Raw genomic sequence first — 18,361 nt, forward strand, 5'->3', positions numbered from 1 at the left:
TTTCAGCACACATACTGTAGATGTTTGTAGAAGTGTTGGCACTTCCACTCTTGAGCTGCTGGAAGACCACCAGTCTTCCAGGGTTGTGGCCACATAATCGCTTGGGGTAGAGATCACGTGGTTGCGACCAGCTCCAAAGTGACAAACGGAGCGGTCCAATGGAGTGGTGAACGTGATATCCCCCTAGAAAAAGAGTATTACTAGCATGGCATACCCGGTACAGCATAAGGGGCCCTGGCATGCCGGCACACAAGAACTATCAGGCATGTTATAAGAGCAGCCTATGGGTTAAAGGTACAATACCACATAGCCTGCCAAAAAACGTTTTGTGAATAATCGAACAGTCTAATTGGCTTTCCTAAACTGATTAGTATGCAAATAGGAGAGCTTTGTCTGCTTTAATTTTTTTAGGGGCCTCTGGATAGGGAAATATTTCCCTCGTGCCACCTGGTCCTTATCAGAGAGCCATTAAATATAATGGCAGGGGAAGAGGATGCTCTGGCTGTGCGAGCAATTGCTGATCCCATCAGAAAGAAGGGGATAGCCAGAGTCAATCAAACCCCTTCCAAAACTCGACTCATCATGTTTAAAGACTAAAATTAAAAATACTTATAGGTGTCTGATTGGGATAAATTAAGGCATCCATCACCCAGATGTAACCCCTTAAACGTGTCAAGGCCATTAGTCCTACTCCTAAGAGGGATTGTCCATTTACACACAGGTCAAACCTTCATGTATTTGGTCAGAACCACCACTAGATGGCGACCTCACATTTAACAAAATGGTGGTTCTTGTTCTTGGAATATCCCTTCAACTGTATTTATTCAGGGTAGTTTGTTTTAAAGGGATAACAAAGTCAAGAAAATCAATAGCAATGTATTTTAAAATACTGTTTTATCCTCCATAAAATATCCAACAGCTAGGCCAAAGTACGTGGGTCAAAAACCCAGCATTACAGAGTACAACAATGGAATAACCATTCCATTGCAGGTGTAGAGCCACACTACTTACATTGCATCATTATGATGACAAAAGTCGCACCAACATTGAGAGTGCTTCATCTTTCTATAGGTCTGATAATATCGGAGAAGTTGGAGAGTCTTGGGCATGATTTGGCCATATCTAACTAAGCAATATTCTGCCATAAGGCACTTTCTGGTGCTGGAAGACGTATTACATCCTGTCCAAGTCGATGGTTTGTAAGGGGTCTTCCAGTGCAGGAAGGTGTTATGGCAATGCAATTACAATTTATGCTTATTTTTAAAAGTATTTATCCTTGTAGGTGAACATGCACTCCAGTGTGCTAACTATATCTTATTTATGTATTATGTTAAAAGAAACTAATGGTGATATACATCCTCCCTTTACTACTAAATGCAATCATTATCAATGCAAAATGAGCCATATGTGAAGAAAGAAAATAAGGTAATCAAACATACACATGTATTTATTTTTACTTTACTACAGTCCTATGTATTGTCATACAGTGTAGGTGACTACACTTGAAAAAATAGTAGATCATATGGGTTATTTATCTGATTGCACGCTGAGTAAGGAATCCTTTCATCACACATCCCTCTTACAACCATATAACAGACTATTTCTGGCCTTCTTAGGTGCAATGAAGTATTGTCAAAGCAATAGGATATGCTCTCTTATTAACCCCCAAATTGTCTACGTTTAGTCATTGTTAGGTTGTGTGGCTTCTTCCTGGCTTTTTAGTAGAGCCTGTTGAGTAGATTTCAAATATGACACATCAAAAACATTGGAAGAGTAGTGATGCAATTTATTTTACACCATGAGCTTTGTGTATATAATATGTATATTCCCTCACTTCTGATAGGTCTCCTTTCACCATTTCCTCTGGTACTTAAATACAAGACCAAGTCTAGTCACATAGCTGAGTCAAAAAGATCTACTCAATAATATTTGATAGCCCTTATCAATTACTAACAGCTATTCATATAAATGGACAAAAACAACTGATGATGGCTATAACCAGGGGTGGTTTGGCCTATTGGGGGTTCGGGCTTGCCCTGGTGGGTGCTGCTGGTCATAGGACCACTTCCCCATTGGCACTCCAGCAGTGGTGTCCAGCGGCTCCCCAGCTCCCCATGCAGCAGCAGCTCGGCAGTCACAGTGATTCTCTCCTTCCATCCGTTGGTACCGGAATCTGGGCTCAACTTCCACCCGACTCGAGGAGGGAGCTGTGGAGTTCCCGGACCGGCGCAGGATTGGATCAGCACTGATAAGACCTCACCCCCAAGATAAGATTGTTGGGGCGGGGGGGGCAAGTGTGTGTTGTAGTGAGTAGAGGAAATAGAGGGGGGAGTGTAATGGGGGCTTCATGGCGGTACCACCACACCAGGCCCTGCACCCTTCCTCACAACAATTAAACTGATTGCCAGGGGAGAGCGTGGGGCCTCTGTAAGTGTCTGTTACCTTCTCCAGGGCGTTATCTCCTCCTGCAGCGTTGCGTAGTCCTGGCGACCCAACGTCAAATGATGCTGCGACATCTGTGTCTCGTTGCCATGACAACATGACTTCACAAGGCTATGCGTCACAATGACAAGGCAACATCCCATGACGCCGCCTTGTGGGATGAGGGCCAGAATGAGAGAAATCGGCCCGGCCGATATTTGTCTGCAATTCACCACTATAACTATAACATTATAGTTAAAAGACCTCATAACAATGAATCAAGATGATTTGATTTTGGGATCCTGCCAGTCTGTCACGGCAAACATGTTACTTTACTGCAGTGCTCTGTCACTAAAATTCTTAAAAGCGTCACTCTTCCTCAGAAATATCTTTTAAATTATAATATTCTAACCTGAAAATAATTCCTCTCTTTCACTTGAATCCCAGAAGGACTTATTTTGTCCTTAAAACTTTACAGACATCACCAATGTCACAGATCTACTGTATCACAGGAATCCTGTGGCACACACAGAATTTGTGCAGACACTCCACAATGTGCTGGGAGGTTTTAGGATCCTGCAGAGAATTGCTGAAAGTCTGGAGGACAATAATTTGTTCCATTGTAATGAGAACTGTAAATGTTGGCATGGATAGATTTCACAGGCCTGCCTTCGTTCACTAACGACCCTAATACCTCTCGCCAGCCAACACAGACAGTTTGCTCATTTACTGCAACGGTCAACAGTTTTTCTTTGCCAAAAGAAGAAAAAAAAAACTTTAGGGGGAGAGAGAGACTAGATGATCAGCTGGGGCAGGAAGAGTTAACCAGCTGCATGCAGGAAATTTCTCACATCCTCTGTAACTGTATATTATGGTTCTGTTCTCCTCGGCCAGCTGATGAAAGCTGTTTTTCAGTCAGGATAAGATGTCAGAGAGTCTCCGAGCAGAACAACGCTTTCCTCTCCCATTCCAGATATTTATACTGCTGATGTGCGTTAGCTGTGTTTTTATTTCTTCCAGAGCTCAAGGTAAGACTTAAATACTTTCGTGATACACTCGCCGACTTGTATTGTGCAGCCTTAGGCAAGTTTTCCATGCTTACGGCTTAAAGAGAAACTCTTGTAAACGTACAATTTCTGATTACTTTTTGAACGTCCCCGTTCTGTCTCGGTCTTGTTCGCCTTTCTTCATGCTCTACACAGGGGCGGCCAACTCCAGTCCTCAAGAGCTACCAACAGGTCAGGTTTTCAGGATGTCCTTGCTTCATATAGGTGGCTCAATCAGTGGCTCAGTCAAAGATTGAGCCACCTGTGCTGAAGCAGGGACTGATAAAGCCCCCCTGTGCTGAAGCCGGTATATCCTGAAAACCTGACCTGTTGGTAGCTCTTGAGGACTGAAGTTGTCTACGCCTACTCTACAACCACAACTTAGTTTGCTCGGAAAAAGCTGCATGGGAGTGTGAATGCTGATGGGACAATAAGAAGCGCAGCCCAATCTAGTATGCATAAGCAAAATGCACATTGCAACAGTTCCTTTTAATGCACGCTATGCAGTGCACTGTACATGCAGTGTACATGCAGTATGGCACAGTCTCAATGAGTGAATATACCAGGCAAGCAATTGCATACGTGTGAAGGAGATGCACAGTATGTATCAAAATATATATTATACAGAAATCAACACCCTATTTCACTGACGGAATACCAAAGTGTTAAATAAAATCATATTGCTAATACTTGTGATATATATTAAATTCAGATGCAAGCCTATTTATTATCATGACTAAAACCATGATTAAGCTGTGGTTACCCCAACAAAGCTATGAGTGATTATGTATTTTTAAGTGCTTTAATGTGAGTGTATCCAAAGACAAACAATAGGCCAGAATTAGACAACATAGTATATACATGTATATAAATATACACTAATGTATAAGCTATATGTATAACACATGCGCACAGATGCTTAGCAGAACAAACTACCTGAATATACATATTACATGTACAGTAAATACTTCTTCCAATGGAAAATCTAAAGGCAAGAAAATGTGTAAAAATCCATACAGTATTTCTTTGCTTACTATTTCACAAAAACCACAGCTATAAACAAGGATTATCAACACGTGCAGTAACAAATCTGTATGTGCACAAACCATTACTGTACAAGTGTATTGTTTTTCTTCTGATTCCTTGGAAACATTTCTTATGCCAGTTGACAAATAAACGCCATCTTCATACCCCACACGTCAGATATACAGTGTCACAGTTATCGTGTCGAATTGGTTAATAAGCTGAGCTACTGCAAAACATGAGACCTTTTACATGTACCATGCTAATTACTGCTGGCCTCTAGTTTTCTGATGTGAACCTATAACCAGAGACTGCTGCACACCAAGATAATAATAAACAAATATGTTATAAATACATTATCATTATGAAACATGCAAACCAACATTTTGCTCCTAGCCTGTTTGCATGTTGTGAGATGTATTTATCAGATAATATATTTGGCTATCATAAACTTGATACTCAGTGACCTTTTCTTTAATGATTGTCGATAGCCCCATTTACAAAAGTGGTCTTATTGTACTTTTAGCACCTAGACATTTTTCTGTATAAGGAATTAATAATCTTTTCCCATTAATTACATCATTGTATTAACTCTGCTGTAAATGTAATGTAAAGTCCAACAGTAACCTTCAACTTGTCTGTGCGAGTTGCCTAACAATAAACGACATCTGAAAGCATGAATCCAGATGTCTGAATCATGGTGTGTAAGCAAAAGCCACAGCCTGTATGTGCAGACAGCTGCCCTGAACTCACCTTGAGCTTGAGACACTAGGGCCCATATTTAGTAAGCAGTGGTTACAGTTCCCTTGAATGGGCTGCAAGGCATCTTCAGGAAGAGCACTGCTTTGCAAACATGGGTTAACACATTAGGTTAAATCTCTGTAATTATTGGTAAACCAAATACATTCAAGGGCATTTCTTGTAGTGTCTGAATCAGTGTTTTTTCATAGGGGTTCCCCAGGCATCCCTAAAGGGTTCCCTGCAATTTTCAGGTAATTTGAAAATTGTACCAAATACAGAATAATGTACAATGCATCTGATTTCAGATGCTCTATTAGAGAGGGTTGGTATTCCTTACAGTGCATCTGATCTCAGACACGCTATTAGAGAGGGTTGGGGTTCCTTACAGTGCATCTGATCTCAGACGCGCTATTAGAGAGGGTTGAGGTTCCTTGCAATGTATCTGATCTCAGACGCGCTATTAGAGTGGGTTGAGGTTTCTTGCAATGTATCTGATCTCAGACACACTATTAGAGAGGGTTGGGGTTACTTGCAATGTATCTGATCTCAGACGCGCTATTAGAGAGGGCTGGGGTTCCTTGCAATGTATCTGATCTCAGACGCACTATTAGAGAGGGTGGGGGTTCCTTGCAATGTATCTGATCTCAGACACGCTATTAGAGAGGGTGGGGGTTCCTCAGAAATTCACATGGGGTTCCTTCACCAATAAAAAGTTGGACACCACTGGTCTAAATCCAAAGCTCCAATTCAGCATGTTTAGCAGATAGATACATATCTGTTAGTTTACCCTGCATTATGTTGAGAATGTGCGTTTCATTCAAGTTGATGCGCCAGTTCTTCGTTTATTTTCCATTATTTGGCAGTTTTATCCATGCTTTTTAAACACTATCAACCAATATATCTGTCCAACTTCTCTGTACCATACAGCTTGTTCCTACGTACTAAAAGTAAAAATGAAAAATGCCTAAAACGTTGTGTGTTTTTAGGGACATTTTCATTATTTGTCCCCCATCTCACATTTCTCAGTTTTCACCAGTAGAAATGTGTGGTAGAAATACCACCCAAATCTCTTGATTATACAGGCAGTCCTCGGTTATCGACACAATGCGTTACTCAAAATGGCGTTGTAAAGCGAAACGTTGTAAAGCGAAACACGTTTTCCCATAGGAACACTGTTTAAATGAAAGGTTCTGTTCCTGAAGGCATTTTTAACACTAAAATACACCAAATATTTTATGCAGACAATAAGATATGCAGCATACACATAAATTATATAGTGCATATACTGTATTATATATATATAACTAACTGATATACCCGGCGTTGCCCGGGCGTGGAAGGGCAGGGGGGGGGCAAAGGGCAGGGAGGGGGGGCAAAGGGCAGGGAGGGGGGGGGGCAAAGTCCAGGGAGGGGGGGGGGGGGCAAAGGGCAGGGAGGGGGGGGCAAAGGGCAGGGAGGGGAGGGGCAAAGGGCAGGGAGGGGGGGGCAAAGGGCAGGGAGGGGGGGGCAAAGGGCAGGGAGGGGGGGGAAAGGCAGGGAGAGGGGGGACAAAGGGCAGGGGGAGGGAGGGCAGGTGGGGCAAAGGACAGGGGGAGGGAGGGCAGGGAGGGCAAAGGGCAGGGGGAGGGAGGGCAGGGGGGCAGGGGGAGGGAGGGGAGGGAGGGGAGGGAGGGCAGGGGGGCAAAGGGCAGGGAGGGGGGGCAAAAGGCAGGGAGCGGGGGACAAAGGGCAGGGGGAGGGAGGGCAGGGGGGGCAAAGGGCAGGGGGAGGGAGGGCAGGGGGGGCAAACGGCAGGGGGAGGGAGGGCAGGGGGGGCAAACGGCAGGGGGAGGGAGGGCAGGGGGAGGGAGGGCAGGGGGGCAAAGGGCAGGGGGAGGGAGGGCAGGGGGCAAAGGGTAGGGGGAGGGAGGGCAGGGGGAGGGAGGCCAGGGGGGCAAATGGCAGGGGGAGGGAGGTAGGGTAGGGGGGTCAGGGAGGGTAGGGGGGCAGGGAGGGTAGGGGGGGAAAAGGGCAGGGTGAGTCTTGGACGCGTAAAATAACCCATTCCCCTGTGTTTACTCACCTTGCACACGGCCGCGCTCCTGTTCCTACGGGTACCGGCCGCCCTCCTCCTCACCTCGGGCTCCTCAGCGGAGAGGCTGAGACGCTCCGGTGAGGAGGTGCTGTGCCTTTCGCGGGGAGAGGCGGAGACAGCCGGAGGAGCGCCCTGTGTGAGGGGAGAGATGCACAGTGCGTGCTCTGTGTGTGTGGGTGGGGGGGTGAGCGAGAGCGCCGGGTGAGGCAGTGGCCTATATGTGGTGAGAGCCGTGGGGAGGTGAGAGTCCCCCGCTGTGTCCTGGGTGCTCGGTCTGCTCCCCCGCTGACTGTAGCGGCGCCGGGGGGGGTGAAAGTGCGGGAAACAGGGAAACACGGGGAGTGGAGGAGGTGCGCGCGGGTCACGATGACTTGGATTTCAGGCTGATGTTCGGGGAGGAAGAGGCGGAGCCTCCAGGACCGGAGGGTAAGAAACCGGGAGATGTGCTGCTAACACTGTGAGCCCCACCCCCCGGGTTATACATGCTGCTAATGTATGTAACACACCCCCCCTACCGTGTGTGTGTGTGTGTGTCCTTTGGCCCGTCACTCCGCCTCAGGCCAATGATAGTTGTGCGGGGGCGGGCGGGCCAAGGGACCAATGAGATTTCCGCTAGGGACAGAGGCCATGCAGACAGGCATACAGTGCTTTCACAAATATAGTATAAGATATAACATAATATATAATATAATATAGAAATATAATATATTACAGGCATACCCCGGTTTAAGGACACTCACTTTAAGTACATTCGTGAGTAAGTACATCTCGCTCAATAGGCAAACGGCAGATCACGCATGCGCCTGTCAGCACTTCCTGAACAGCAATACCGGCTCCCTACCTGTACCGAAGCTGTGCGCAAGCAGGGAGACTATAGAGCCTGTTACAAATGTGTTATTTACAACAGTTATGCACGTATATGACGATTGCAGTGCAGTACATGCATCGATAAGTGGGAAAAAGGTAGTGCTTCACTTTAAGTACATTTTCGCTTTACATACATGCTCCGGTCCCATTGCGTACGTTAATGCAGGGTATGCCTGTATATAGTATAATATAGTATTATATATATTATATATACATAAACAACTTTGCAAAGCGTCGTAAGAGCGTTGGATAGGCCGTTTTGACGTTGTAAAAATGAACATAGGTATGCATTGCATAGCGTTGGATAAGCCATTTGTTGTAAAGCGAAGCGTTGTAAAACGAGGACTGCCGGTACACAGCATTGTATAAAGCATTTATAGTTGGCAGATGTATTAAGTCTTCATTTGCACACAATATCTTAGCACTCGTGTTCTAGAGCAACAAGTTTGACTTCTATGAGCGGTTTGCATATAAATAATGTTCTAAGCAGTCCAATTTGTCTTTTCAACTCAATTAATAAAACATGGTTAACCTTTTCTCATCATATGTCAATTATAAGCAATGTCTTGTGTATATGGTAAGAGCAATGCCGTAAGAAAATATCTCTGAAATGGGATCCAAAAGCTCTAAATAATTAGCTCTGTTTCATTTTGCGTTGCTTATGTCACTTATGTCAGTTTCGGTCTGTTTGTTATGCTTTCAAGTACTCATTTCCTCTTCTCTTTGTGTCTGGTTAATATAAAATTCCTCGACATCAAACCTAAGCATACAGCAGCATAAGAACCTGGATCCTCTAAGCAGCAAAATCGCTGAGCACTTAATGGGGCATTTTTGTCATATCGCATGGATCGCCGATCTCGCGGCACTGAGAATGTCGCTTGTGGCCTACCATATTATGCATAAAGAGTACCATGAGTAGTAGCAACGGAGCACAGCGAGCAGGAAAAATAGAAGTGGGGGCTGCGATGTCAAAAATGGGTTAAAATAATTTATTGGAACAATGCACACATGGTATGAGGCAGGTTAGCACCACTCTAACGCATTTCGCGCGAAATTGCCTTTATATATACAGAGGCGGTAGTCGGAGCTATTCATATACAGTTTCTGGTTGTTCTACAGACCATAAAACAGGTACAGTTTTAGCGAATAGCGAGTGCACATAGGTCCTTTTGTTGTCTCTTTACACTCTCCTTTTGTGTTCTACAGACCAACAGGACTGTCATTATTTACACTACTCAACCTATGAGCTATATATATGCAACCCTGCTACCCCTCCCCCCCTCCCCCCCCCTCCCACCCCGCCAATCTCATATCGGGGCCTTTACTGGGGAGCTATGCTGTTACTACTAGGTGTATGGTGCTCTGAGGTCTGTCTGTGGTGTTATGAAGACAGGATAGGCTTTAGGATGGTCTGAGAACTGGTGTCAGTGCCTCCAGTCCCATGGGTCCTGACTAGAATCAGGGGACTTCTTATGAAACACACACACACACCGCCTTTCTTCCACACTGAATAGATCCAGGCTGGTATATGTCAAAATTGTATTCTTTATTGTATCCACTGCAGCTCATAACACAGCAATACAGTACAGCAGCAGATCACAGCTTCTGGGTGGTACACACCCCCTGGTATTCTGGGGTGCAGGTCCATGATGTTACTCAGACCTACCTGATCTGAGCAAGCCTGCCCTCACTATGGGGAGGAACTTACAGCTCTGGAGCATATCCTGCTAGCTTGAAAGCAGGGCTCCAAAAGACACAGTATGTTTTGTGGCATACTGCTAAGAGCTTTCTAGAAGGGGCCGGCTCATGACATCAGACCCATCATGATAGGATCTCTCTCTTGCCATGAGTCACCCCCCCCCTAGTTACTCCCAGGAGAAGCACAAGGGGGGGGGGGTCAATAGCCCACAGATTAACTCTGTCATGCCTGCAGCTATCAGGATTTCCAGACAGAGCAGGGAATTACAGGCACAGATGACATACCATATATATATATATATATATATTATTGTGCCAGTATATACAATTTCACAGGGGCCATTATAATCCTACTTCAAGCAGGTTCAGAGCTTATAAAGCTACATATTGCTACCACAACTCACCTGAGATCCGGGTGCACTGTTATTGGGACTCTGTTCTATTTGCTTACCTATATTATACATAAATACAGTAACGCTGCTCTTGTGCAGCAGTTATTCATAAGCCTTTAGAAAAAGGGAATGGCCTTAGCAGTGCCTTGTGGCTTAGCACCACATAGCAAACATGGCCCATTGCACTATGACCACCAAAGTATAGACTACATTCACTACTCCTTTTCTGTGTATTATATACATCCAGCAGTGACATCGTCATGATCCAGAAAAATAAGTTACTAATGTAGTTAACATTTTGTATACTGTACCAACTGATAAGTACAGTAATGAGCATAAAAAATACCAGATCAAGGCTTAAAGGACACAAGGATTGTAGGGGTATTTTCAAGAACTTGTGTTTTATCTTCTCCTTCCTGTTTACATATGAATTTTGTATCAGTTCCAGGACTGGTCCATTCAAGTGTGGAATTGCCTTGAACCCATTGAAGAATAAGATTACAGTTCCATTTTTCAGCAGGAATAAACGCCGACCACATTCCTTTTGACCACTTTGCAGTTGTTTTTAAAAGGTCTGAAAATTCAGCTTACAACCTGTTTTGTGCCCTCCTTTGTTAGCTGTTTGAAAAATGCAGATTGGCTGATGTTCACTTCTATTACAGTTCTTGCCTAGGAGTTACAGTCTTTCTTGACTCAAACTATGATCTAATACAGAAACAAGTGAATATTTAATGGCCTGTTAAGCATGTTGGATTGAAGTATAAAACATTGGATACAGAGCTGGCAAAAATGATGTTGAGACAGTAAATTCCAGAGATTTTGTGCTGGAAAGAAAGAAGCATTTATACTTTTTAGTAAAGGGGTTTCCGCTTACAAATGACTGTTCATACCAGACAGAATAGATGGAATAATACATTACTTGAATAGCATACAGTGACAACTATGATTGAAGAGTTCATTGGCAAAATATCTAAATATCATTATTTAGTATATTCTAATATTTTCCAGTGATTTAACCCATTAAGGATTAGTTTTCATCTTGTGAATGGCAAGTCTGTAATGTGCCTTTTATGTTTCTTGAAGCACATGTTTAGTTACTTTCCCATACAAATCTGGGCACTCTGAATTTACAGCATCTGTTGAAACGAAAACAAAGTGAACACCCTCTCTTCGTAACGAGTAGTACACAGGGCCACCAACAGGGGGAAGAGCAGCTCTGCTGGGCCTCTCTGGCCTAGACTGGAAGTTTGGGCCTGAGCAGAAGTCAGGTCTGACTTCAGCAAAAGTTCCCTCTGGCGTGTGGGTGGGGCCAATTTCAAAGTGCGGGGAAACCGTTTCAGGCAAGGAAAATTCTACTTGTGCAGCCAACACAACATAGAGAAACAATTTCTTCAAAGTGCAGGTCACCTCTAGGACAGAGCTACAAAGAAGAGCTCTACTCACAAGTTCCCAATGCAAATCTTCATTTATTGTAACAGCCAAGAACAGAGAAAATAACGTTTCAGGTCCGATATGGACATTTCATAAGATGTGGGTGGGTCAGACATCTGGTGCCTGAGCGGTCCTGCTCTCCTACACCTGTCCTACAGCCCTCCCCCACCGCAACCTGGGGCCCATGTCATTACTCTGTCCTGGGCCCAATACATTCTGTGGCAGCCCTGGTAGTACAGCAAGCAGAAGGAGGGGTTAACTGGAAATCGTACACAAGGAAAATATGGGTCTAGATCCAAAAAGATCTGTTAAATCAGAGCACATAACGTGATGTTACCTGAACCAGGAACGGATATTATGTTCCCTGAGGTTACCGCATGTGCTCAATCTAATTATATGCAAAAACAACAGCTCTACATCTCATTAGCATAGGCTTAATGTCATTTTATTGTAGCACAACCTTATGTTATCTTCCAAAAGTGTAACATTAAGTGCGTCTTTGCGTTACTCTGATCCGGACCCTGGAATAGGGCTTTTGCAGTAGAGGAGAGGGAAATAACACTGGAAATAATGCTACGTTAGTGACCGCAGCTAATCCTAACTGTGGCTTTATACCCACCCAGAACCTGTGTTAAATCTCTTTTTTTTCTTCCAAGAGTCATACATTTCAGCATTCACATTTTGGCAGATAAAGAAGCTTTATTCTTCCAATTTACTCACAGACATATGGTATTCACATCAAGATGACATGTGTTCTCCTAGATGGTGACTGGTGACTCCTTCGATGACTCTGACTAACCTTACTCTAGACTAGTCTCTTATACACAAAATATTACTTACGTAGGTATATCCTATTCTAAGGCTAAGGCCCCGCTCCCAGAGTCAGCGCACCTGCGCTGCTGACAGGCGGTGCGCTGAGATACACAGACCGCGATCTGCGGTCTGTAGGGAGCGGGAGCCGGAGCGGGAGGTGGGCGGGAGGTGGGAGGTTTGATCGGGAGGTGGGCGGGAGGTGGGCGGTTTGACAGGGAGGGGGGGCGTGGCTTGAGCGGAGGGACCCGCTACTCTCCCCCCCCTCCCTCCACGGACTCGGGCTGGAGCTGGAAGGTAAGTTTAAACACACACACGCAGGCACTCATTCATACACGCGCACACACACACACAGGCACTCACGCACTCAGACACATACACACACAGACAGGCACGCACACACACAGACACACACACAGAGAAAGGCACTCACCTGCTTTCACTCCACACTCCTCCCCGCTCCCCGAAGCCTCTCCTCCTCCCGAAGCCTCCCCTCCCCATTGGCTCACAGCCACACACGTCACGCGTCAAAGCTAGAAAACACCATTCTCTGGTGTCTCCAGCGGCTGACGCGCGACAGCGTGTAGTCAGCTGTGCCGCCAGTGGGGACCGGGACCGGCTCGCGAGGATTCCCCTGCTGGTGGGGAACTCGCGACATTGCCGCCCGCGCCAACGAGCGCAGCGGGACCGAGGCCTAAGTGTATTTCTTTACAACGACTTAAGATATTTTGTCTACCTGACAATCTTATGAATAGCTTCTTGCATATAAGAAATTCAACCTTCTACTTCAAAGCGCTGTCCTTCAGAGCGCCAGCCATCAGCAGCTGTCTATAATCTATTCAGATATACAATATGTTTGGGAGGGGGAGGAAGACTAGAATAGGATTTCTTACAATCTGTAACAGCCCTATTTCAGTGTCTGGACGTAAGTAACGCCAAGTTTAGGTTTGAAAGTAGTAACTTAACGTTGGCGTGGGGTTAAGTCTGTGTGATAACCTTAACATACCTTTATGGATATGAGATGTTATGGAAACGCCTCGTATTCATATTTGCTTGTTATTATCATGAAAAGTAGTATTAGTAGCCAATAATAATAATAATAGTTAACAATATGCTCTTTACTGGAGAAAACACAGCTTAATATTAGTATGTCCTTTCAAGATAATATACACTGTGATAATTTAGGTTACCATTGCATTATGGGAACTTAAAGCAGCAAAACGTGAAATATTATGGGGTTTTTTTTCTAAATAAATCAATTGTGTATTATTATATAATACTTACTGTATTTTTTTTTAAATTATTATTTTTCAACTCTTAATGCCATTTTTAATGAGTTTTAAAACAAGCTGTGGTTTCTATGGCAGGTTTCATTCAGCACACCTCCCAAGTAGTTCAAGATATTTGCAACACTTTCCTGTTTGCTGGGAATATTGGCAAACAAATGATCACAGTTTGAGCTGTAAACTGTAACAATAACTAATGTTACCTTAGAACAGCGGTGCGCAAACTCCCCGTGTCTGCTCCCACCCTACCTGCTCCCTCCTCGGTCGCGCACCCACTCGCGTCTAATGATGCGTCAAATGACGCGTTGGGGGTCATGTCACATCACGTGACCCCCGGCGTCATTTGACATCACGTCTCCATGGCAATGGGCATCATTTGACGCCGCGTTGTCAGACGCGTGACCAGAGCCTAGTAAGTAAGTTTACAGAGGCCTCGCGCTCTAAAAGCGGGGCCTTGGTAAACGTTGCACCCCCCCAGAAAAGTCTCGGCCGCCCCTGGAGGCACGCCCCCCAGTTTGCGCACCGCTGCCTTAGAACAGTGTTTTTCAAACCTTTTTTTTTTGGTTAGGGAACCACAGAATTTAATTTAAAGGGCCCACTGAAAATAGTTGGTAAAGATAAGGAAAGTCATGGTTAAAGTGCCTGGGAGGGAGGAGAGTATTACAATGAGTGAGGGAAATGTAGAAAGAAAGGAGGAAGGGAAAAGTGAGATGGAAAATACATGTTGACACAGAAAGATCCAGAACTTACGGGACTAGAACAGGGGTGGGCAAGCCACATTCGATCCGCCAAATTATTAAATCATGCCTGCCAGAGTAGGGTTCCTCTCTCCTTACCCCTCCCCTGACCCTACCTGCAGTGCGTGGCCTTACCTGCAGTGGAGGAAGCCCACACAGGTGTGGTCCTTACACGCAAGTAATGCCCCACCAGAAGTCAGACCACCTTCCCCAATCCCCATCTGGGTGGGCTCCCTCAATCGTGACTTAAGGTCCCGCACCATAGGTAGGGCATCCGAGTTGAGAGAATTTGGGGAGGTAGAAAGAAGATACGGAGAGACAAGGAGGTGGGGAGAGAGGGAGGGGGAGAGAAGGTGGGGAGAAAGGAGAGAGTGAAGGGGAAAGAATGAGAGAGAAGGGTAGGAATGAGTGAGAGAAGGGGAGAGTAAGCGGGTAATAGAGAGAAAGGGGGGGCATGTACAGTAGGGGAGATGCAGGTGAAGAGTATGTGGGGGAGAAGCTGGTGATCACCTACATTAAATGTGTGGCCTGCAAAGCTTACCAAAGCTCGTGAAGTGGCCCACCAGCCAATATACTGTAATTGCCCACCCCGGACTAGAATCTTCTCCAGAATGGTGAAGCAGACTCCCAGCATATTGAGCAAGAAAGAGAGAGAGAGAGAGAGAGAGAGAGAGAGAGAGAGAGAGAGAGAGAGAGAGAGAGAGAGTCAGGAAGAGTGTGTGACTGAGAGAGGATAAAAAGTGCTGGGGCAGAGCACAAGGTTCCATGACAAGACGCGCAGTGCAGAGAGCAAAAGAAAGCGGATTAACCATTAGCCTCATGGTCTTTCCCACTAAATTACAATAACATGAAACAGTGTTTCTAAATGTTTATCTTTTCAAGAGGTTGTGTAATAAGCTCGAGTTCAATCTTAATGAATAAAAGAAACAGTGATGAAATCTGGAAGAATAAAAGATGTTATGGGTTTACCATTTACCAGTTATGTATATCCTGTATTATACACTGCATCACAATCACATCAAAACCATGTGCCAGTATAACACGCCATGGTTGGATAGTCAAAATCAGACTCTCCTTTGAAATGTCAATTTGTTCCAAGCATGTGCTTACATGCTGCACGGGGTCATATGGTGCCCTGAATAAAAGCCTTTATTGTGCATAGCTTTGCAGTCTCACAACAGTTGTATTCCAGAGTCCTGGGGATTAAGATGATCATACTGCTCAGGGTGCCTTCTGAAAAGGAATTATTTCTGTCTCCAGCAGTACTGTATTTTCCTTTTAAAACATGTCACCTGTTTACTCCGCTGGTGAGTCAGATTCACTGACCTTATTTGCCTTCATCGTTATGCAGTTGGTTTGAAGCCATACACCTAGAGTTTATTCGCTTTTACATTCTAAAGCTACAGTAAGCAAGTACACAAGAACTCGCAGAGCACCGCTACTTGTCACCAGCAGGAAAATATCTTATTTAGACCTCTATGGTTTGATAAAGAAAAGTGAACTTAAATCTTGAGTAGGTTTATGGATTAATGAAATGTACTCTGTTACCAGAGTCCAAGAGGCCACAGGAAAATACTATATGATAGTATAATATACACCTCTTTAACGAAGCATGAGTAGCTCCGTGGCTGATACTATACATAAACCTTGCAGACGCACTTACCAGAGCACCGTCCTACTGTCTATGTACATTCTTCCTACCTACGAATTCGATTGTAAGCTCTTCGGGGCAGGGACTCCTTTTCCTAAATTTTGCTTTTATGTCTGTAGCACTTCTTCCAATTATGTCTTATTTGTATTATTTGGTATTTATATGATTATCACATGTATTATTGCTGTGAAGCACTACGTACATTAATGGCGCTATATAAATAAAGATATACTTACATACAATAAAAGCTAAGTATATTGAGGCCTTGCCAGTTACAATGTACAGATGTAGCAAGACTTACTGTCTTCAGAGCCGCGGCTGACAAAGCAAAAGTCTGCGGCGCCTGAGACAGTGTCTGCCACGTTCGCACGCCGTGGAGTCCACGTTTTTCCGGATCGGAATCCCCGCTCCCCCCCCACGCGCAGCATTACTGTCGCATCTTACCCCGGTGCCGGAAACCTTTAATCTTGATGCATCTGTATTATTGGGCGAGAAATAGGAAAGGGTCTGTGCAGGAATTATTGGGCATTTATAACTTTATATATGTGCTATATGCCGTATAGGATTTTTTTTGCCAGGAACATAGACATTTTATGTTTTCATTTTTTTTATAAAATAAATACTGCAAAAATAGTACACAAAACTAGAATGAATACGTTTAGAAAAGTGCTGCAGTTTAGAAGCCAATTAAGAGTCAATTTATTTTTCTACTGTAAAATAACAGACATTCTACTTCATTAATTGATGCACAAATGAAAAGAAACAATTTGTTCTATAGAGCAGGTATTAGACTGTACACAGCACACAGTTGGTGCAGGTGTCAGCAAGATATCCATTCTCAAGAAGAATTAAATATAGAAGAAAGTACTGAGCTTAAGCAATTGTCACCGAGAGATGGATCAAAACCAAATATTCTGTCTGTTAAATAAGATTACCCTGAAGTTCTTCGTGCTGTAGAGAACGCATTTTTGAACATGAGTGGTACCACTGTTCCTTGTTGTTAAGTGCTGACATGCAAATGTTTCAAGGGTATCCATTATGACCTAAGGATTAGTCAACACTAACTTTATTGTGAAAATGATTGACAAATGAAACCTTTTATAGAAGATAATCAAAAAGGAAAAAGGATGCATAATTCTAATGTAATAGACATTTTTAAATGGAAATGCTAAGAAGCTTTTTTTTTTCTCTACCTCCCTGTCCTATAATGCCAGAACCTCCCCAGTGACAAATGTATCAATTATTGGGACAAAGGTTACTAAGATGCAAGGAGTCACACTAATAGTGTGTATATGCTGGGTGCAAAGAGACTTTATGCATGTCTTTATCACCTCTACATCGGGCAATAAGATTGCAGCAAGTGTCCTATCTGTTTTTGTGCCAAACATTCAGTGTTACACAATGACTTTAGAGTCAAAGACCAACTCTAAGCCTGTTCCAGACAATGAAGTCGGCTGTTCATCATGGAAAGCTTGAATGATTGTTTACATTCTTGAGTTCCTTTGGAATAATAATAATAAGTTTACGGAGAAAAAAAGATTGATATACTGATGAACTACAGTACAAGGTTCATTGGTTTTTCTCAACTCGTGCATGAGTGAATACAGAAAATATATTTTCACTGTGTAGCGTAAGCTTTCACATCCCTGCGCTTCTCAGGGGCACGGAAACGTGATGTGTGAATGTATTTCAGGGGACAGAAAGATGTTAAGTTATTTTTAAATGATGTGCCATTGATTTTTGCATTATTCTTATTATAAAGTGTACTGTAGCCTTAGGGCCGAGGGTGGCCAAATTAAGTCCTCAAGGGCCTTCAACAGGTCAGTTTTTAAGGATATCCTTGCTTCAGCACAGGTGGCTCAATCAGTGGCTCAGTCAAAAAAACCTGTGCTGAAGTAGAGATCCTTAAAACCTGACCTGTTGGTGGCCCTTGAGGACTGAAGTTGGCCATGCCTGCCTTAAGGGCATCGGAAGCTGGACTAAAACCCTGGAGATCCCTCCAGCGTCATTTGTAAGCAGAGGCATAATGTACTCATTTGGGAAAGCAATTCTAAAATATAAAAGGAAGTGACTCTCACTGAAGAAGGAATGTGGGCTCAGACGTCAGGACAGGTTCAGGGCTAAGAACTGCAAACCAGGTGTGGTAGTGTGTTTTACTTCCCAGTGGAACAAGAGTTAATTGCA

At 44.1% G+C, this 18,361-nt stretch overlaps 1 protein-coding gene across 1 annotated transcript in view; it reads left to right on the top strand.

Annotated features, from left to right (window-relative positions):
- Positions 1 to 3,043: 3,043 nt before the first annotated feature.
- ADAM12 (ADAM metallopeptidase domain 12) overlaps positions 3,044 to 18,361 on the top strand; it is a 350,504-nt gene continuing 335,186 nt past the window's right edge. The window contains exon 1 of the mRNA XM_075612257.1: positions 3,044 to 3,449. Within this exon, the coding sequence (XP_075468372.1) occupies positions 3,347 to 3,449 (103 nt within the window). The 5' untranslated portion in view covers positions 3,044 to 3,346. The remainder of the gene's footprint in view (positions 3,450 to 18,361) is intronic.

Source organism: Ascaphus truei, chromosome 8 (genome assembly GCF_040206685.1).
Source record: "Ascaphus truei isolate aAscTru1 chromosome 8, aAscTru1.hap1, whole genome shotgun sequence".
Classification (NCBI taxonomy): Eukaryota; Metazoa; Chordata; class Amphibia; order Anura; family Ascaphidae; genus Ascaphus; species Ascaphus truei.